We start from the raw sequence: 22,896 nt of genomic DNA on the forward strand, positions 1-22,896 counted from the left end.
CTGCTCTGAAGATTCAGCAGGACTTGATTGCTTGGGAGTGCTGGGTGTTAATGCTGTTTTAAGGGGCCCAGTCTGAAATATAAGGTCTGAGGTTAGAAAAAAAATAAATAAATAAATAAAACACTATTATGGGTGGGGAGACATGGGGCAATTGAGGTAATTAATTAGAGATGAAAAACTAAAGGAGATAACATTTGGGATAAAAAGATAGGAAGGATCAGATAGGTGAAAGTCATAAACCATGAACATAAATTTACAAGATTATCAGTGAGTAACACTAGCTAAACAAACAATTAACAAAAAGTCTTAAAGAATGAACATAAAATGACATGATCACACCAGCTTTAAGCAAAACAAAAACAGAAGATCGGGATGGGAGATATAGGTATCAATTAAGTAGTGATAGGATAGGGAGGGACATGGAATAGAACACAATCTTAAAATAAGAGTTTAAAGGAAACAGTAATACAGGTATTCTTGAGTAGATCTTCCAGAGATGATACCTCTGCTCTGAAGATTCAGCAGGACTTGATTGCTTGGGAGTGCTGGGTGTTAATGCTGTTTTAAGGGGCCAAGTCTGAAATATAAGGTCTCTGCTCTGAAGATTCAGCAGGACTTGATTGCTTGGGAGTGCTGGGTGTTAATGCTGTTTTAAGGGGCCCAGTCTCTGCTCTGAAGATTCATTAAGTCCTATATCCCCAGATTGCGTGGGTCTGAGCGCCCAAGATAGCCGAAAAGCGCTCAGATCCCACGAAAGCAGACGAAACGCCACCGGGGTATAGTTTAGACCGACCTCACAAGAGGCGCCTACCCAAAAAGGTTCCATGAAAATAGGCTGTGTGGTCGCTCTCTTTCGGGATTATAAAATACAAAAACGAATGAAAAAACTGTTCGTGTATATGTTCGGTAGTAGTATCTTGTTCGTGAGTTTTCTCCCCCATAACACCAATCTGTTCGCATAAATCTCCATGAATGTAACAGAAGGTGGAAGTCCCAGCGGTAATCGCGCCGTCGAGTGGCCAATTTTAGTTCCATACACTCGAAGACCAAACGCCGTTGTCTTTTTTGTATTACAAGATGGCTGCCGCCACGTGTACGCACATACGAACAGCGGCCACCCAGCCGACTGCTTGGAACGTTCATGTAGTTGCGGTTTGTGGAGGTGTGAACGGTGTTATTGGTGTTAATGAGCGGCCCACTCCATATCTGGGTGGCCTGCCATTCGGTATTTTGTTCGGTTGTCGACTAGAACAGTGGTAGCAAATCAGGAGAACGGTATTTATCGAACAGCTAGGCGAAACAGGGGAAAAGCATGTTAATTCCATAATAGGGAGATCTGTCCCACACAGGGCCTGCAAGCCCCAAAACATAGGGACAACGGGGAGGGAGGAAACCGGCACTGAAAGCCCAGAGCAGGCATAAGGGTACTGTCCCAAGGCCCATTCAGCTACACTTACCTTACCATAACACAAAGTTAACAACCAATAACAATATAGTTACAAAGTGTGACACTCCCAATACAAACATATAATCCCTAATCTGCCTGTGATATAATTGAGTCAGATACTGTAATAACAATTATCTCCAGGCAGAATTTTTTTTTTTTCATAAAACTTAAAAAGTACACCAAAACACACAGTTTAAATGTTATATCCCCTGATAGCCCTGGTCTTGGTGACTAACATATCCAAAAATCACCCAGGTCAGTTCAGGAGTTTTGGAATATTATTGAAGTCTAAGTTTGACTGACCGCACACGAGACTCCTGCCCGGAAATAGTTCCATGAGTTTAGGTTGTGTGGTCGGTTTAGTTCGGAAAGTCTTAAAAAATTAACAAATGCACGAATGGTATCCCTGGCTCATAGCAGCGATTGTTCCCCTAGTTCATGGAAAGAAAACTACCGAACAGCGTTCTCCTGGCTGTTCGGGAAAAGGAAGCAGGCGTTCGTATAGTTTGAAGTCGAGTGTCCTATTTTAGTTCCAGACACTCGACAACCAAGTCCCGCTGCCTCCTTTTATGCGAACAAGATGGCCACACAGGGAGAGCACTTAATCGACTGTTCTCTTTGAAGTTAATGAGCCGGGGGGGGGTTGTCGGTGTAAGGTAGTTACAGCTACCGAACCAGTAAAAAATAAAAGCCCCGAATAACATGATGGTTTCATCACAGGGGGGACTAAAACAAAATGTAAAAAAAAATAAAAAAAAAAAAAATTACCCCCCCCCCATTTTACACACATTACATATCTACACAAACACATTGAGCTGAATGGAATTTGTAGAAACATGGTGGTCAAGCCTGCTGAATCAGAGCTTTTGTTTGAATTGTCAAATCCTTCCAATTCCACCTAAAAACATTGCCCCTCATCCGCCCATTTCTTACGCAAGATGCTGCTAAGAAGCTTGTCCATGCTCTTGTAATATCTCGCATGGATTACTGTAATGCTCTCCTAATTGGTCTCTCTAGACACTATCCAGCCTCCCACTGGTCCGTAATCAATCCTGCTCCAAGGCTGATCTTTCTCACCCATCTCTCCTCCCACTCCTCGCCCCTCTGTCAATCCTTACACTGGCTTCTTGTATCCTATAGGTGTCAATTCAAAATACTAACTCTTACCTATAAATCTCTAAACAACTCTACCCCCCTGTTATATGTCTACAATAATTTGTAGATATGCCCCTTCTCGGTCGCTCTGCTCTGCCGGTGACCTTCTCCTGTCAGCTGCTCACATCCTTACTGCATGTCTTCTCATGGGCTGATCTTATGGAACAATTTGTCTTCCCCATCAGACTCTCTCCTAGTCTCCAAAACCCATCTCTTGGCCGTTGGCCTTCCAGTCAACTCTCTCTCTTAATTAGTGGGTCCTTTCTCCACTCTCACCTTTCCATTTTGCTACTTTCCCCAACCTTCTCTAGACTGTAAGCTGTTTTAATCGGGGTCCTCAGCAGTCTATTATTCCTGTCATAATATATAATAGTTTGTCTCATTAAATCCCCTTAATAATATTGTAGAGCGCTGCGGAATGTGTTGGCGATATATAAATGCTAATAGTAATGAGTAGCATGCTTACCCAAGGTTAGTCTGCGCTGGGTGACAGGCAGAAGTGGGATGGGCACTGCACCCCATTGCTACCAGTGCAGGCACTTGCCTACCAATAGTGAGGTCCACGTGGGATGTGCCTGCACTGAGTATTCAGACTGAGGGCAGACGGAAAGGGAAGTGAGATCCAAGTGGACACTAAACTATCCCCCCAGATCCAACCCGCATTGGCAGTGGGTAGGGCCATTCTTTAATAGGCGAGTCAGAACATTCCAGTGTCCCTCCGAGCACCCACATGGACTGGCCCTGGTCCAGCCACCTTCCTGTATGCTTCGGGTGGGTAGTAGTAATGGCAATGGGAGGTGGATGCACTATTGTCCACTCAACTCGAAGTTTAGGATCCAGTGTTTAAAGGGCCTTCAGACAGTTCTACAATCCCCACTCCATGTTTAAATTGGCCTAATTATAATAAATTGAATATAAATGAGTCCCCATGAGGGAACGTGTTTCTGATGATTAACACTGGGTCAGCCAGTCAAATAACAAAGTAATTAATTTATCTTTAGATGAAAATTACCGTGAATTAGTTAATAGGTACTTCTTTAGGTTATTTTATTGGCTTTTCTTCAATGAATCGGGATTAGATACTTGTTCCCGTAATGATGGTGAGTGACAAGAAATTAATAATAACCCCTAGATTAGTTCACATGACCAGTAATTGCTTTTTATCTGTAACTAACAATGTTTACGGTAACAATGTGATGTTCAGACAGAGATGTAACAGGTCCAAAACAATGGGGAAAGTCAGAGATGAGTCTTGTGGGGTACACAGGGGGGGCAGTGAAACTACTTGTGGATTCTCTTTACCGTCTACAATTCAACTCATTCATTACTAAGATGCGTGTCTGTAATGTGTACTTACCCTGTCTGTCTCACTAGCACCCTGTCACTTACTGCCCACCCTGTATTATTGATTTTAAGCCCCCAAAAGATGCCTATGGGTAGGGAGCGATTTACAGGCCTCTTCCCCATGTGACAGGGCTGTGACAAAACTCACTATTTTGCCTGTGTCCAAGATATTCTCCTGCTAAGTTCGTTAATATGTTCCCTAACTCCATTCATGTCTTCCCCGTTCGGGAGCTACAATTGACCGAACACTGACCACCCCCTGGATCATTAAACAAAAAATAAACCACAAACTCAAGTGCTCTCTCTGTGTGTCTGCCGTTCGTATAACTGAACAACACGTGCGCTGGAAAACGGCAGCCATCTTGTCGCACGAACGCAGACAACGGGACCTGGTCGTTGAGTGTCTGGAACTATAAGTTGGACACACGACCTCGCGAACACCAGCGATTTAATTTGTGTGCCTGCTTCTTCCCACGACAAGCCAGGAGAGCGCTGTTCGGTAGGATTGTTTGCACGAACAAGGTGAACAATCGCTACCTATGAGCCAGGGGAACCGTCTGGTTTGGAACTCCCGAAAATGACCGACCGCTACACTGAATCTCTGGAACTGATGTATTCGTGGGATCTGAGCGCTATTTGGACAACTTGGGCGCTCAGATCCAGGCTATGCAGGGATATAATATTTGTGGGGGTTTCTATAAAGATTATATGTATTTTTTTATATTTTATGTTTTATAGTTTGTAAATCTAGTGCCTGGGAGATAATTAGTACATTCTGTAAATTCCAAATATCAGAATATATTCACAGACAGACAGGGTGTAAAAATGATTCCAGTGTCAATTCGGAGTCTCTGTGCTCACTCAGTGTTTTACTCAGATGTAGACGGACCTCGGATCTGTTCTGTACGTTTGTATACTGGAAACATACACAGTTAAATTCTTTTGTGCTGGGAATAAAATAACAGAAAATTGTCCAGATTACACAATAAATCTAGCACCAACATTACTTGTGTTTCATTAATAGAAGATAAACAGATCTCACAAAATGGAATTTAAAAAGTCACTAAAGTATAAAAGCTGTTTAAATGCGTGTACTGAGAACCCCAGACTAGCATTTTGTGATAGAATATTGGTTTTACCGTTCATGCTATGTAGCAGATGCACTGACGAGTCCTCTTGTGCAGTGGTGCTGGTTGGTGATGTTTTATTAGAATGATGCATTAGGCTCCGCCCCTTAATTGTGTAATTAAACATCGCCCGCATACGCCCCTTTCTTACGCAAGATGCTGCCAAGGAGCTTGTCCATGCTCTAATAATCTCTTGCATCGATTACAGTAATTCTAGCCCCTCTTACTGTCTTCCCTGATTCATAGGTCTGCCCCCTCTCGGTCTCTCCGCTCTACTGGTGACCTTCTCCTGTCTGCTGCTCGCACCCTTACTGCAAATTCACGCCTGCAATACTTCTCACTGGTGGCTCCTTTCCTTAGGAATAGCCTGCCTACTGCTGTCAGACTCTCCCCTAGTCTTCAATCCTTTAAGAAGTCCCTCAAAACCCATCTTTTCAGGATTGCTTATGGCCTCCAAGAGTAACTTCTATCTCTCAAACCTTCCTCTCGCTCTGTCCTAGAGGGTCACACTCCACTCTCACCTCCAGCTCAGCTACTTTCCCACCCTGTCTATTTGCCGTCTCTCTCAATACCCTTCCTATTGTGTTTTTATACCCCGCCTCCTCTAGACTGTAAGCTCCTTTGAGCAGGGTCCTCAGCTACCTATTGTTCCTTCCTGTTACATTTTGTGGTCCTTAAGGAATCCCTTCCACTTTATTACAGATTCCCCATCATCTATACACACTAAGGTATATATTAGCTGCTCCTATAATGTCACTCTCCAATCTCTTTACCTGTCAGTGGTTTTAGTGTTGTTGCTGATCAGTGTAAATTGAAACCTGTTCAGTACTCACAATAACATTCTGCATTTGTACACGGACAACGGCGTTAACCACAAATTAACGGATATATTCGCACTGACTCTAAATGTTCGTATCCACAATGGCAACTCTTTATTTACAGTATAAGACAAGAGTACATGACACACACTCCTAGAACCTTCAGCATTTACTAGGCTGTATACACTCCTATTACTCCCAGCCTTTAACAGGCTGAATACACTCCTATTACTCCCAGCCTTTACCTGGCTGTATACACTCCTATTACTCCCAGCCTTTAACAGGCTGAATACACTCCTATTACTCCCAGCCTTTACCTGGCTGTATACACTCCTATTACTCCCAGCCTTTACCTGGCTGTATATACTCCTATTACTCCCAGCCTTTACCTGGCTGTATACACTCCTATTACTCCCAGCCTTTAACAGGCTGTATACACTCCTATTACTCCCAGCCTTTAACAGGCTATATACACTCCTATTACTCCCAGCCTTTACCTGGGTGTATGCACTCCTATTACTCCCAGCCTTTACCTGGGTGTATATACTCCTATTACTCCCAGCCTTTACCTGGCTGTATACACTCCTATTACTCCCAGCCTTTACCTGGGTGTATGCACTCCTATTACTCCCAGCCTTTACCTGGGTGTATACACTCCTATTACTCCCAGCCTTTAACAGGCTGTATACACTCCTATTACTCCCAGCCTTTACCTGGGTGTATACACTCCTATTACTCCCAGCCTTTAACAGGCTGTATACACTCCTATTACTCCCAGCCTCTAACAGGCTGTATACACTCCTATTACTCCCAGCCTTTACCTGGCTGTATACACTCCTATTACTCCCAGCCTTTACCTGTGTGTATACACTCCTATTACTCCCAGCCTTTACCTGGGTGTATACACGCCTATTACTCCCAGCCTTTACCTGGGTGTATACACTCCTATTACTCCCAGCCTTTAACAGGCTGTATACACTCCTATTACTCCTAGCCTTTAACAGGCTATATACACTCCTATTACTCCCAGCCTTTAACAGGCTATATACACTCCTATTACTCCCAGCCTTTACCTGGGTGTATACACTCCTATTACTCCCAGCCTTTAACAGGCTATATACACTCCTATTACTCCCAGCCTTTACCTGGGTGTATACACTCCTATTACTCCCAGCCTTTACCTGGCTGTATACACTCCTATTACTCCCAGCCTTTACCTGGCTGTATACACTCCTATTACTCCCAGCCTTTACCTGGGTGTATACACTCCTATTACTCCCAGCCTTTACCTGGCTGTATACACTCCTATTACTCCCAGCCTTTACCTTGCTGTATACACTCCTATTATTCCCAGCCTTTACCTGGCTGTATACACTCCTATTACTCCCAGCCTTTACCTGGGTGTATACACTCCTATTACTCCCAGCCTTTACCTGGGTGTATACACTCCTATTACTCCCAGCCTTTACCTGGGTGTATACACTCCTATTACTCCCAGCCTTTACCTGGGTGTATGCACTCCTATTACTCCCAGCCTTTACCTGGCTGTATACACTCCTATTACTCCCAGCCTTTACCTGGGTGTATACACTCCTATTACTCCCAGCCTTTACCTGGGTGTATGCACTCCTATTACTCCCAGCCTTTACCTGGCTGTATACACTCCTATTACTCCCAGCCTTTACCTGGGTGTATACACTCCTATTACTCCCAGCCTTTACCTGGGTGTATACACTCCTATTACTCCCAGCCTTTACCTGGGTGTATACACTCCTATTACTCCCAGCCTTTACCTGGGTGTATACACTCCTATTACTCCCAGCCTTTACCTGGGTGTATGCACTCCTATTACTCCCAGCCTTTACCTGGCTGTATACACTCCTATTACTCCCAGCCTTTACCTGGGTGTATACACTCCTATTACTCCCAGCCTTTACCTGGGTGTATCCCATTCTAAGCACAGCAGCACACTTATCACAGCGATGTCTACAGTAGGCCCTTAAGAATCTCCCATTTTTCAAGCCATATAAGCTGAGTAAGATTTATATATCTGTGTGCAGTTATATAATCAGCATTTGGATGAAATCACAGCTTTTTAATACAGCGAAAGATTTATAGTTTGCTCTGAAAATGGGGCTTACGATGACATCAGACAGTCGATCCTTAGGGGTGAGAGATTGATGTCTGACCAACTGAAGTGTAAAGGAGCGAGTTTTCCTTCTTGCCAGCCTCCTGCCCACAGACTATGGGCCCTGCAGGGAAACCTGTAAAACTGTCTTGGTTCGTGTGATTCCCCTATGCTGTTCGGGAACCGAACAGCCGCATGAACTATGGACCACCCGGGAGCTTGTTAAGGCTAATGGATACATTGTAACGATCCTAACCACAGCGTTCTAATCGTTCGTCTGGGTGGCCGCAATTTGTGTGAGCAACCACAAGGTGGCGGCCATCTTGTTTGCATGAACGCAGGCAGTTTTTGTTAAGGGGTTTTTGTACATAATTATTGAGTTTTAATGTAGGGGTGTGTTTAGTTGCTGGAATGTATGCACATATACACTGCTGCATACATATATTCATATTTACATAGATATACATACATTATCATATACTGACACACTCATATAAACACACTGACACATTCACACACACTCAGATACACACAATGACACATACACACAAACACTGACACACACTGACACACACTAACACATACACACGACACATACACCCATATGCACACACTCAGGTACACATATACACACACACACTGACAAATAGATATGTAAATACACATACATGTTATCATTTTTAGCCACCCTCATGTTAATATACCTCATACACGCCGGCTTGCTCTGGGTCCTGCTGCTGGCTGAAGTTGATAAGATGTGGGTCTTGAGCAGCTCTCTCTCCTTGCTCCCCACCATATTCCTCCCAAGTATTCATGTGTAGCGGAGCGCTAGTCTTAGCAGGGACCTTTCTCTGCTGGTTTTCTCCAAGATGACTCAGGAACAAGGAAGGTAATCCACAGGAACAGGTAAACACAGCAAAGCAATACTCCCAACACCTCCCCAGTAACTGGACGACACTCAGTTTTGGGGGAATAACTGACTTTTAATGCTGGCACACTGCCTTTTATGTGATTTTCCCCACAAGGTTGACACCCAGGTGGACCTTGTGGGGCGCCGAGATACAAAGTTCACAGACCAATGAAACAGGGTTATATATGGAGACACTCCCATACAGTATGTACAAGCCCTCCCCTCTGCCTGGTAGATAATTGAGGTAGATAATGTAATAACTCAATTATCTCCAGGCAGGAAAAAACACATATTTCACATTTTCTAGAAGAGTACCCCCAAAACATTACATATCCCCATGAATGGCACATCCCTGTATAGCTCTGATCTGGGTAAACAACATATCCAAAAAATACCCAGATCAGAGCAGGGGTTTACGAATTCTGTGGAAGTCACGTTTGGCCGAACGCACGCTTACTTTCATGCCCAAAAGAGTTCCAGAGAATTAGGCTGTGCGGCCGGTCTATCTTCTAAGTCAAATAATGTGTAAATTTTACCGAATAGCGCGCTGTTCATGCACTTTTAGGTGAACTTTGATGGAGGTGGAAGTCACAGTGGTGTTCGCGCCGTTGAGTGTCCGATTTTAGTTCCATGCACTTGACGACCAAACACTGCGGCCTTTGTTCGTGTCCCAAGATGGCCACCGCCACGTGTCCATCTATACGAACGGTGACCATCCACCTGACCGCTTAGAACATTCATTTGGTTGCGGTTTGTGGAGGGTGATTTGCCATTCGGTAGTTGTACAAAACCATGGGAACCACTTAAGGGAATAGATTTTGACAAACGGCCAGGCGAAACAGGGGAAAACTTACAAAGCCGGGGGAGTGAGTTACTTTCTCACACAGGGGGTCAAGGAGGGGGAAAACAAAGGGTATACAGACAGCCCAGAGCTGGTATAAAATAGGATAGCAGGGTCCATTCTGCTACAACATGTAGCTGGGATGAAGTGACCGGCTCTCTCTCCTTGCTCCCCACCATTTCCCTCCCATGTATACATGTATCTGGGATGAAGTGACCGGCTCTCTCTCCTTGCTCCCCACCATTTCCCTCCCATGTATACATGTATCTGGGATGAAGTGACCGGCTCTCTCTCCTTGCAGATATTACGGGGGCCCGGTCGCCCAGCTTGGGTGCTTGCTATGTCGGGATAATGTTCTACAATCTCCTTTTTAAATGGAAAGCATTTCAATATAAATAATGCATCATAAACACCTTAAATCTTTAACATAACTCTTTTTATTTTGTGTGTGCACAGGCCGCAAATTCATCATCGCCAATGCCCGTGTGGAAAACTGCGCAGTCATTTACTGTAACGATGGCTTCTGTACCATGTGCGGTTATACACGGGCTGAGGTCATGCAGAGGCCGTGTACCTGTGATTTCCTGTACGGACCGCGTACCACCTCCAGCGCTGTGTCTCAAATCGCCCAGGCTCTGGTGGGATCCGAGGAGCGTAAGGTGGAGATTTCCTTCTACCGCAAGGATGGTAAGCCTTACCGTTGGGGATGGGGCCTTGCGGGGTATGGTGGGTGGGAGTCTTTAAACTTTATTGAAGATGGTAAGAGGATGTTTTATGGGCAACTTTCCACTTTCTGTGTGTTGATGATATAAGAATTTTGCGTCACAACTAACTGTGTGAATATGTGAATTAAAGTTAAGAACTGTTTTTGTTACAAAAATCCTGGACGTTAGGAAAATGTTCACTTTATCAAAACAAGTTTGCAGGTTTTCCTGTTTCCGATCGAAGCCTGATAACATTGTCTGAAAATGAAGTGTGAGTTCATGGTTTTAAATCTGTCCATTAAGGTCTGTCTGTCTGAGGGTTGAAATGGCCAGTCTGTATATCTGATTCATAACTCCCAATACTCTCAGTCAGCAGCAGAGTTGCAGCTATGCCATCCCTGTCTCAGGCATCCCATTAGTGAAGAAGGTTTCCATGGTAACAATGTACCCTATTTTACAAAACAGGCAGTGATTGTACTAAAAATGAAGTGTAAAAATAGTGCTTTCATGGATTTACTGAGCCTGAAAATGTCACCACCAATCTCTCCCCCTACCCCCACCTCGCAATTCGTCTACTCGTCCCTAGCGGCTGCAGTAATACCTGGTGACAAATGGTAATTAAATCTTATTAGAGTTTATCTGCAGCAGCCTACATGCACAGGGCAATGAAAAGGTAGTGGACGCGTGGCACAGGATTCCATCAGAGGTAGTAGGGGAATCAAGACATGTCACAGACAGACATACCGAGTGAGGAAAACAGACAAATTATTTGCTTTTACGTTAATACTATAAATTAATATTTGATCTTGCTCACACCATTAATTAAGCCCCTATGGAGGCTGTTGAATTAATGGCCAGTGTCAGTGTTCTCGTTAGTAATTTGTTGGTGTCAATGAATGAAGTTTTAGATGTGACCTCACAGTAAGCTGTACAGCAGACACTTAGTATATGTCAACATAGGTGTACATGCAGAGATGGGCTCACCGATTCCTCCAGTGATGTCCGTCAGAAAGGACAGTCTCACATTTCCTATGGACAAAGAGGGACCCTTCGATTTTAGGGGAGTGAGTGGGGAAGTCTGTTCTGACTTACTAATAAAAATGTATAGAATTAAATGTAATATATAACAAGAACAGTGTGTCTTATTTACACGGACTGATTAATAAACACATTTATTGTAGTTTAAAGTTGTAGCGGAAGGCATTCAGCCATTCAGCCTGTCCTGTAATATTCCTATGTAACTGTGTTCAGTATGTGATTCGTATAGTAATTTTCCCATTGCCAGTGTATTTCTATGTGTTAAACAAATGTTGTTCGGTAGTTTCCATCCGTACGCTATACGAAGGGAAACTACCGAACTGGCGGACCACCCCAGAGAGAAGTGTGGCAGCTATTAAGGTTCACACTTTCTCTGACTGCAGGTTAACAGGCTCGTTATGTATGTATCTGGGTGCCCGCTATTCGTATGCATACACGTGGCGGCGGCCATCTTACGCATATGAATCTCAGCGGTGTTTGGTGGTCGAGTGCCTGGAACTCAAATCGGCCACTCGATTACCCGAACACCGCTGAGACCTCCAGAGTTCCATAACTCCCGAACGGGAAGGTTAATCAGAACCCCGTTCGGTAGTTCTAAAGTACCGAACGAGGGGATTCGTATAAAGGGGCAGTATTTTCTAGGTAGTTCACCTCCCGAACGAAGACCGACCGCAGGGCCAAAATGTATGGAACCCTTTTCGGATACCACCTCATGTGCGGTCGGTCAAATTACACCCTCCACCTAACTCCCGAAACCCTGGTCCGATCTGGGTGAATTTTGGATATGTTAGTCACCCAGATCAGGGCTACCAAGGGGTACCACTTAGATAACTGTACCAGGCTGTTTTGGGGTACATCCAGAATCGGGATAAAAGTGTACTAGTTATATGTGGATTATGTGTCACACTGAGGGGAGGTAACTACTGTACTATTAGCTTATGTACTAATTACTGTAAATCCCTCCCTTGCAAAGGAGAACCCTTTATAAGAAAGTGTGTGATTAAAGATTTCAGTTCTGCTCCTGAAACTGTGTGTCGTCCAGTTATTGGGAGTGCTGTTGGGATATTGCTGTATTGTTTTTCCTGCTGGAAACTCTGCTTGTGGATTTATAATTGCCTTGTTCCTGAGCCTTACTGGGATCTTAAGTGGAGAATAGCTGTGGGATATCAGCTCTCCGCTACAAAAGTCACATTACTGGGAGTATTATTGCTGTGGAGCTCTGTTATACACTCAGACACATTACTGGGAGTATTATTGCTGTGGGGCTCTGTTATACACTCAGACACATTACTGGGAGTATTATTGCTGTGGGGCTCTGTTATACACACAGACACATTACTGGGAGTATTATTGCTGTGGGGCTCTGTTATACACTCAGACACATTACTGGGAGTATTATTGCTGTGGAGCTCTGTTATACACTCAGACACATTACTGGGAGTATTATTACTGTGGAGCGCTGTTATACACTCAGATACATTACTGGGAGTATTATTGCTGTGGAGCTCCGTTATACACTCAGACACATTACTGGGAGTATTATTACTGTGGAGCGCTGTTATACACTCAGACACATTACTGGGAGTATTATTGCTGTGGAGCTCTGTTATACACTCAGACACATTACTGGGATTATTATTACTGTGGAGCTCTGTCATACACTCAGACACATTACTGGGAGTATTATTGCTGTGGAGCTCTGTCATACAGTCAGACACATTACTGGGAGTATTATTACTGGGAGCTCTGTTATACAGTCAGACACATTACTGGGAGTATTATTGCTGTGGAGCTCTGTTATACACTCAGACACATTACTGGGAGTATTATTACTGTGGAGCTCTGTTATACACTCAAACACATTACTGGGAGTATTATTGCTGTGGAGCTCTGTTATACACTCAGTCACATTACTGGGAGTATTATTACTGTGGAGCTCTGTCATACACTCAGACACATTACTGGGAGTATTATTGCTGTGGAGCTCTGTCATACACTCAGACACATTACTGGGAGTATTATTACTGTGGAGCTCTGTTATACACTCAGACACATTACTGGGAGTATTATTACTGTGGAGCTCTGTTATACACTCAGACACATTACTGGGAGTATTATTGCTGTGGAGCTCTGTTATACACTCAGACACATTACTGGGAGTATTATTGCTGTGGAGCTCTTTTATACACCCAGACACATTACTGGGAGTATTATTGCTGTGGAGCTCTGTTATACACTCAGACACATTACTGGGAGTATTATTGCTGTGGGGCTCTGTTATACACTCAGTCACATTACTGGGAGTATTATTGCTGTGGAGCTCTGTTATACACTCAGACACATTACTGGGAGTATTATTACTGTGGAGCTCTGTTATACACCCAGACACATTACTGGGAGTATTATTACTGTAGAGCTCTGTTATACACTCAGACACATTACTGGGAGTATTATTGCTGTGGGGCTCTGTTATACACTCAGTCACATTACTGGGAGTATTATTACTGTGGAGATCTGTTATACACTCAGACACATTACTGGGAGTATTATTGCTGTGGAGCTCTGTCATACAGTCAGACACATTACTGGGAGTATTATTACTGGGAGCTCTGTTATACAGTCAGACACATTACTGGGAGTATTATTGCTGTGGAGCTCTGTTATACACTCAGACACATTACTGGGAGTATTATTACTGTGGAGCTCTGTTATACACTCAAACACATTACTGGGAGTATTATTGCTGTGGAGCTCTGTTATACACTCAGTCACATTACTGGGAGTATTATTACTGTGGAGCTCTGTCATACACTCAGACACATTACTGGGAGTATTATTGCTGTGGAGCTCTGTCATACACTCAGACACATTACTGGGAGTATTATCACTGTGGAGCTCTGTTATACACTCAGACACATTACTGGGAGTATTATTACTGTGGAGCTCTGTTATATACTCAGACACATTACTGGGAGTATTATTGCTGTGGAGCTCTGTTATACACTCAGACACATTACTGGGAGTATTATTGCTGTGGAGCTCTTTTATACACCCAGACACATTACTGGGAGTATTATTGCTGTGGAGCTCTGTTATACACTCAGACACATTACTGGGAGTATTATTGCTGTGGGGCTCTGTTATACACTCAGACACATTACTGGGAGTATTATTGCTGTGGAGCTCTGTCATACAGTCAGACACATTACTGGGAGTATTATTACTGGGAGCTCTGTTATACAGTCAGACACATTACTGGGAGTATTATTGCTCTGGAGCTCTGTTACACACTCAGACACATTACTGGGAGTATTATTGCGGTGGAGCTCTGTTATACACTCAGTCACATTACTGGGAGTATTATTGCTGTGGAGCTCTGTTATACACTCAGACACATTACTGGGAGTATTATTGCTGGGGAGCTCTGTTATACACCCAGACACATTACTGGGAGTATTATTACTGTAGAGCTCTGTTATACACTCAGACACATTACTGGGAGTATTATTGCTGTGGGGCTCTGTTATACACTCAGTCACATTACTGGGAGTATTATTACTGTGGAGATCTGTTATACACTCAGACACATTACTGGGAGTATTATTACTGTGGAGATCTGTTATACACTCAGACACATTACTGGGAGTATTATTGCTGTGGAGCTCTGTCATACAGTCAGACACATTACTGGGAGTATTATTACTGGGAGCTCTGTTATACAGTCAGACACATTACTGGGAGTATTATTGCTGTGGAGCTCTGTTATACACTCAGACACATTACTGGGAGTATTATTACTGTGGAGCTCTGTTATACACTCAAACACATTACTGGGAGTATTATTGCTGTGGAGCTCTGTTATACACTCAGTCACATTACTGGGAGTATTATTGCTGTGGAGCTCTGTTATACACTCAGACACATTACTGGGAGTATTATTACTGTGGAGCTCTGTTATACACTCAGACACATTACTGGGAGTATTATTGCTGTGGAGCTCTGTCATACACTCAGACACATTACTGGGAGTATTATTACTGTGGAGCTCTGTTATACACTCAGACACATTACTGGGAGTATTATTACTGTGGAGCTCTGTTATACACTCAGACACATTACTGGGGGTATTATTGCTGTGGAGCTCTTTTATACACCCAGACACATTACTGGGAGTATTATTGCTGTGGAGCTCTGTTATACGCTCAGACACATTACTGGGAGTATTATTGCTGGGGAGCTCTGTTATACGCTCAGACACATTACTGGGAGTATTATTGCTGTGGAGCTCTGTTATACACTCAGACACATTACTGGGAGTATTATTACTGTGGAGCTCTGTTATACACTCAGACACATTACTGGGAGTATTATTACTGTGGAGCTCTGTTATACACTCAGACACATTACTGGGAGTATTATTACTGTGGAGCTCTGTTATACACTCAGACACATTACTGGGAGTATTATTGCTGTGGGGCTCTGTTATACACTCAGGCACATTACTGGGAGTATTATTGCTGTGGAGCTCTGTTATACACTCAGACACATTACTGGGAGTATTATTGCTGTGGAGCTCTGTTATACACTCAGACACATTACTGGGAGTATTATTGCTGTGGAGCTCTGTTATACACTCAGACACATTACTGGGAGTATTATTGCTGTGGAGCTCTGTTATACACTCAGACACATTACTGGGAGTATTATTGCTGTGGAGCTCTGTTATACACTCAGACACATTACTGGGAGTATTATTGCTGTGGAGCTCTGGTATACACTCAGACACATTACTGGGAGTATTATTGCTGTGGGGCTCTGTTATACACTCAGACACATTACTGGGAGTATTATTGCTGTGGGGCTCTGTTATACACTCAGACACATTACTGGGAGTATTATTGCTGTGGAGCTCTGTTATACACTCAGACACATTACTGGGAGTATTATTGCTGTGGAGCTCTGTTATACACTCAGACACATTACTGGGAGTATTATTGCTGTGGGGCTCTGTTATACACTCAGACACATTACTGGGAGTATTATTGCTGTGGAGCTCTGTTATACACTCAGACACATTACTGGGAGTATTATTGCTGTGGGGCTCTGTTATACACTCAGACACATTACTGGGAGTATTATTGCTGTGGAGCTCTGTTATACACTCAGACACATTACTGGGAGTATTATTGCTGTGGGGCTCTGTTATACACTCAGACACATTACTGGGAGTATTATTGCTGTGGGGCTCTGTTATACACTGAGACACATTACTGGGAGTATTATTGCTGTGGAGCTCTTTTATACACCCAGACACATTACTGGGAGTATTATTGCTGTGGAGCTCTGTTATACACTCAGACACATTACTGGGAGTATTATTACTGTGGAGCTCTGTTATACACCCAGACACATTACTGGGAGTATTATTGCTGTGGAGCTCTTTTATACACCCAGACACATTACTGGGAGTATTATTGCTGTGGAGCTCTGTTATACACTCAGACACATTACTGGGAGTATTATTGCTGTGGAGCTCTGTTATACACTCAGACACATTACTGGGAGTATTATTGCTGTGGAGCTCTGTTATACACTCAGACACATTACTGGGAGTATTATTGCTGTGGGGCTCTGTTATACACTCAGTCACATTACTTGGAGTATTATTGCTGTGGAGCTCTGTTATACACTCAGACACATTACTGGGAGTATTATTGCTGGGGAGCTCTGTTATACACCCAGACACATTACTGGGAGTATTATTACTGTAGAGCTCTGTTATACACTCAGACACATTACTGGGAGTATTATTGCTGTGGGGCTCTGTTATACACTCAGTCACATTACTGGGAGTATTATTGCTGTGGAGCTCTGTTATACACTCAGACACATTACTGGGAGTATTATTGCTGTGGGGCTCTGTTATACACTCAGTCACATTACTTGGAGTATTATTGCTGTGGAGCTCTGTTATACACTCAGACACATTACTGGGAGTATTATTGCTGTGGAGCTCTGTTATACACTCAGACACATTACTGGGAGTATTATTGCTGTGGAGCTCTGTTATACACTCAGACACATTACTGGGAGTATTATTGCTGTGGGGCTCTGTTATACACTCAGTCACATTACTTGGAGTATTATTGCTGTGGAGCTCTGTTATACACTCAGACACATTACTGGGAGTATTATTGCTGGGGAGCTCTGTTATACACCCAGACACATTACTGGGAGTATTATTACTGTAGAGCTCTGTTATACACTCAGACACATTACTGGGAGTATTATTGCTGTGGGGCTCTGTTATACACTCAGTCACATTACTGGGAGTATTATTACTGTGGAGATCTGTTATACACTCAGACACATTACTGGGAGTATTATTACTGTGGAGCTCTGTTATACACTCAGACACATTACTGGAAGTATTATTGCTGTGGAGCTCTGTTATACACTCAGACACATTACTGGGAGTATTATTGCGGTGGAGCTCTGTTATACACTCAGACACATTACTGGGAGTATTATTGCTGTGGGGCTCTGTTATACACTCAGACACATTACTGGGAGCATTATTGCTGTGGAGCTCTGTTATATACTCAGACACATTACTGGGAGTATTATTACTGTGGAGCTCTGTTATACACTCAGACACATTACTGGGAGTATTATTGCTGTGGAGCTCTGTTATACACTGAGACACATTACTGGGAGTATTATTACTGTGGAGCTCTGTTATACACTCAGACACATTACTGGAAGTATTATTGCTGTGGAGCTCTGTTATACGCTCAGACACATTACTGGGAGTATTATTACTGTGGAGTTCTGTTATACACTGAGACACATTACTGGGAGTATTATTACTGTGGAGCTCTGTTATACACTCAGACACATTACTGGAAGTATTATTGCTGTGGAGCTCTGTTATACACTCAGACACATTACTGGGAGTATTATTGCGGTGGAGCTCTGTTATACACTCAGACACATTACTGGGAGTATTATTGCTGTGGGGCTCTGTTATTCACTCAGACACATTACTGGGAGTATTATTACTGTGGAGCTCTGTTATATACTCAGACACATTACTGGGAGTATTATTACTGTGGAGCTCTGTTATACACCCAGTCACATTACTGGGAGTATTATTACTGTGGAGATCTGTTATACACTCAGACACATTACTGGGAGTATTATTGCTGGGGAGCTCTGTTATACGCTCAGACACATTACTGGGAGTATTATTGCTGTGGAGCTCTGTTATACACCCAGTCACATTACTGGGAGTATTATTACTGTGGAGATCTGTTATACACTGAGACACATTACTGGGAGTATTATTGCTGTGGAGCTCTGTTATAAACTCAGACACATTACTGGGAGTATTATTACTGTGGAGCTCTGTTATACACTCAGACACATTACTGGGAGTATTATTGCTGCGGAGCTCTGTTATACACTCAGACACATTACTGGGAGTATTATTACTGTGGAGCTCTGTTATACACTCAGACACATTACTGGGAGTATTATTGCTGCGGAGCTCTGTTATACACTCAGACACATTACTGGGAGTATTATTGCTGTGGGGCTCTGATATACACTCAGTCACAGTACTGGGAGTATTATTACTGTGGAGCTCTGTTATACACTCAGACACATTACTGGGAGTATTATTGCTGCGGAGCTCTGTTATACACTCAGACACATTACTGGGAGTATTATTGCTGTGGGGCTCTGTTATACACTCAGTCACATTACTGGGAGTATTATTGCTGTGGAGCTCTGTTATACACTGAGACACATTACTGGGAGTATTATTGCTGTGGAGCTCTGTTATACACTCAGACACATTACTGGGAGTATTATTACTGTGGAGTTCTGTTATACACTGAGACACATTACTGGGAGTATTATTACTGTGGAGCTCTGTTATACACTCAGACACATTACTGGAAGTATTATTGCTGTGGAGCTCTGTTATACACTCAGACACATTACTGGGAGTATTATTGCGGTGGAGCTCTGTTATACACTCAGACACATTACTGGGAGTATTATTGCTGTGGGGCTCTGTTATACACTCAGACACATTACTGGGAGTATTATTACTGTGGAGCTCTGTTATATACTCAGACACATTACTGGGAGTATTATTACTGTGGAGCTCTGTTATACACCCAGTCACATTACTGGGAGTATTATTACTGTGGAGATCTGTTATACACTCAGACACATTACTGGGAGTATTATTGCTGGGGAGCTCTGTTATACGCTCAGACACATTACTGGGAGTATTATTGCTGTGGAGCTCTGTTATACACCCAGTCACATTACTGGGAGTATTATTACTGTGGAGATCTGTTATACACTGAGACACATTACTGGGAGTATTATTGCTGTGGAGATCTGTTATACACTCAGACACATTACTGGGAGTATTATTTCTGTGGAGCTCTGTTATACACTGAGACACATTACTGGGAGTATTATTGCTGTGGAGCTCTGTTATAAACTCAGACACATTACTGGGAGTATTATTACTGTGGAGCTCTGTTATACACTCAGACACATTACTGGGAGTATTATTGCTGCGGAGCTCTGTTATACACTCAGACACATTACTGGGAGTATTATTGCTGTGGGGCTCTGTTATACACTCAGACACATTACTGGGAGTATTATTGCTGTGGGGCTCTGTTATACACTCAGACACATTACTGGGAGTATTATTGCTGTGGGGCTCTGTTATACACTCAGACACATTACTGGGAGTATTATTACTGTGGAGCTCTGTTATACACTCAGACACATTACTGGGAGTATTATTGCTGTGGGGCTCTGTTATACACTCAGACACATTACTGGGAGTATTATTACTGTGGAGCTCTGTTATACACTGAGACACATTACTGGGAGTATTATTGCTGGGGAGCTCTGTTATACGCTCAGACACATTACTGGGAGTATTATTGCTGTGGAGCTCTGTTATACACTCAGACACATTACTGGGAGTATTATTGCTGTGGAGCTCTGTTATACACTCAGACACATTACTGGGAGTATTATCGCTGTGGAGCTCTGTTATACACTCAGACACATTACTGGGAGTATTATTGCTGTGGGGCTCTGTTATACACTCAGACACATTACTGGGAGTATTATTGCTGTGGGGCTCTGTTATACACTCAGACACATTACTGGGAGTATTATTGCCGTGGGGCTCTGTTATACACTCAGACACGTTACTGGGAGTATTATTGCTGTGGAGCTCTGTGATACACTCAGACACATTACTGGGAGTATTATTGCTGTGGAGCTCTGTTATACACTCAGACACATTACTGGGAGTATTATTGCTGTGGAGCTCTGTTATACACTCAGACACATTACTGGGAGTATTATTGCTGTGGAGCTCTGTTATACACTCAGACACATTACTGGGAGTATTATTACTGTGGAGCTCTGTTATACACTCAGACACATTACTGGGAGTATTATTACTGTGGAGCTCTGTTATACACTCAGACACATTACTGGGAGTATTATTGCTGTGGGGCTCTGTTATACACCCAGACACATTACTGGGAGTATTATTGCTGTGGGAGCTCTGTTATACACACATACACATTACTGGGAGTATTATTGCTGTGGAGCTCTGTTATACACTCAGACACATTACTGGGAGTATTATTGCTGTGGAGCTCTGTTATACACTCAGACACATTACTGGGAGTATTATTGCTGTGGAGCTCTGTTATACACCCAGACACATTACTGGGAGTATTATTGCCGTGGGGCTCTGTTATACACTCAGACACGTTACTGGGAGTATTATTGCTGTGGAGCTCTGTGATACACTCAGACACGTTACTGGGAGTATTATTGCTGTGGAGCTCTGTTATACACCCAGACACATTACTGGGAGTATTATTGCTGTGGGAGCTCTGTTATACACACAGACACATTACTGGGAGTATTATTGCTGTGGAGCTCTGTTATACACTCAGACACATTACTGGGAGTATTATTGCTGTGGAGCTCTGTTATACACTCAGACACATTACTGGGAGTATTATTGCTGTGGAGCTCTGTTATACACCCAGACACATTACTGGGAGTATTATTGCAGTGGAGCTCTGTTATACACTCAGACACATTACTGGGAGTATTATTGCTGTGGAGCTCTGTTATACACTCAGACACATTACTGGGAGTATTATTGCTGTGGAGCTCTGTTATACACTCAGACACATTACTGGGAGTATTATTGCTGTGGAGCTCTGTTATACACTCAGACACATTACTGGGAGTATTATTGCTGTGGAACTCTGTTATACACTCAGACACATTACTGGGAGTATTATTGCTGTGGAGCTCTGTTATACACTCAGACACATTACTGGGAGTATTATTGCTGTGGAGCTATGTTATACACTCAGACACATTACTAGGAGTATTATTGCCGTGGAGCTCTGTTATACACTCAGACACATTACTGGGAGTATTATTGCTGTGGGGCTCTGTTATACACTCAGACACATTACTGGGAGTATTATTATTGTGGAGCTCTGTTATACACTCAGACACATTACTGGGAGTATTATTCCTGTGGAGCTCTGTTATACACTCAGACACATTACTGGGAGTATTATTGTTATGGAGCTCTGTTATACACTCAGACACATTACTAGGAGTATTATTGCCGTGGAGCTCTGTTATACACTCAGACACATTACTGGGAGTATTATTGCTGTGGGGCTCTGTTATACACTCAGACACATTACTGGGAGTATTATTATTGTGGAGCTCTGTTATACACTCAGACACATTACTGGGAGTATTATTGCTGTGGAGCTCTGTTATACACTCAGACACATTACTGGGAGTATTATTGCTGTGGAGCTCTGTTATACACTCAGACACATTACTGGGAGTATTATTACTGTGGAGCTCTGTTATACACTCAGACACATTACTGGGAGTATTATTACTGTGGAGCTCTGTTACTCAGACACATTACTGGGAGTATTATTGCTGTGGAGCTCTGTTATACACTCAGACACATTACTGGGAGTATTATTGCTGTGGAGCTCTGTTATACACTCAGGCACATTACTGGGAGTATTATTGCTGTGGAGCTCTGTTATACACTCAGACACATTACTGGGAGTATTATTGCTGTGGAGCTCTGTTATACACTCAGACACGTTACTGGGAGTATTATTGCTGTGGAGCTCTGTTATACACTCAGACACATTACTGGGAGTATTATTGATGTGGAGCTCTGTTATACACTCAGACACATTACTGGGAGTATTATTACTGTGGAGCTCTGTTATACACTCAGACACATTACTGGGAGTATTATTGCTGTG

At 43.1% G+C, this 22,896-nt stretch overlaps 1 protein-coding gene across 1 annotated transcript in view; it reads left to right on the forward strand.

Moving 5' to 3' along the window:
- KCNH2 (potassium voltage-gated channel subfamily H member 2) overlaps positions 1-22,896 on the forward strand; it is a 347,866-nt gene that overhangs the window by 16,100 nt on the left and 308,870 nt on the right. The window contains exon 2 of the mRNA XM_063452917.1: positions 10,227-10,457. Within this exon, the coding sequence (XP_063308987.1) occupies positions 10,227-10,457 (231 nt within the window). The remainder of the gene's footprint in view (positions 1-10,226; positions 10,458-22,896) is intronic.

Source organism: Pelobates fuscus, chromosome 4, assembly GCF_036172605.1.
Source record: "Pelobates fuscus isolate aPelFus1 chromosome 4, aPelFus1.pri, whole genome shotgun sequence".
Classification (NCBI taxonomy): Eukaryota; Metazoa; Chordata; class Amphibia; order Anura; family Pelobatidae; genus Pelobates; species Pelobates fuscus.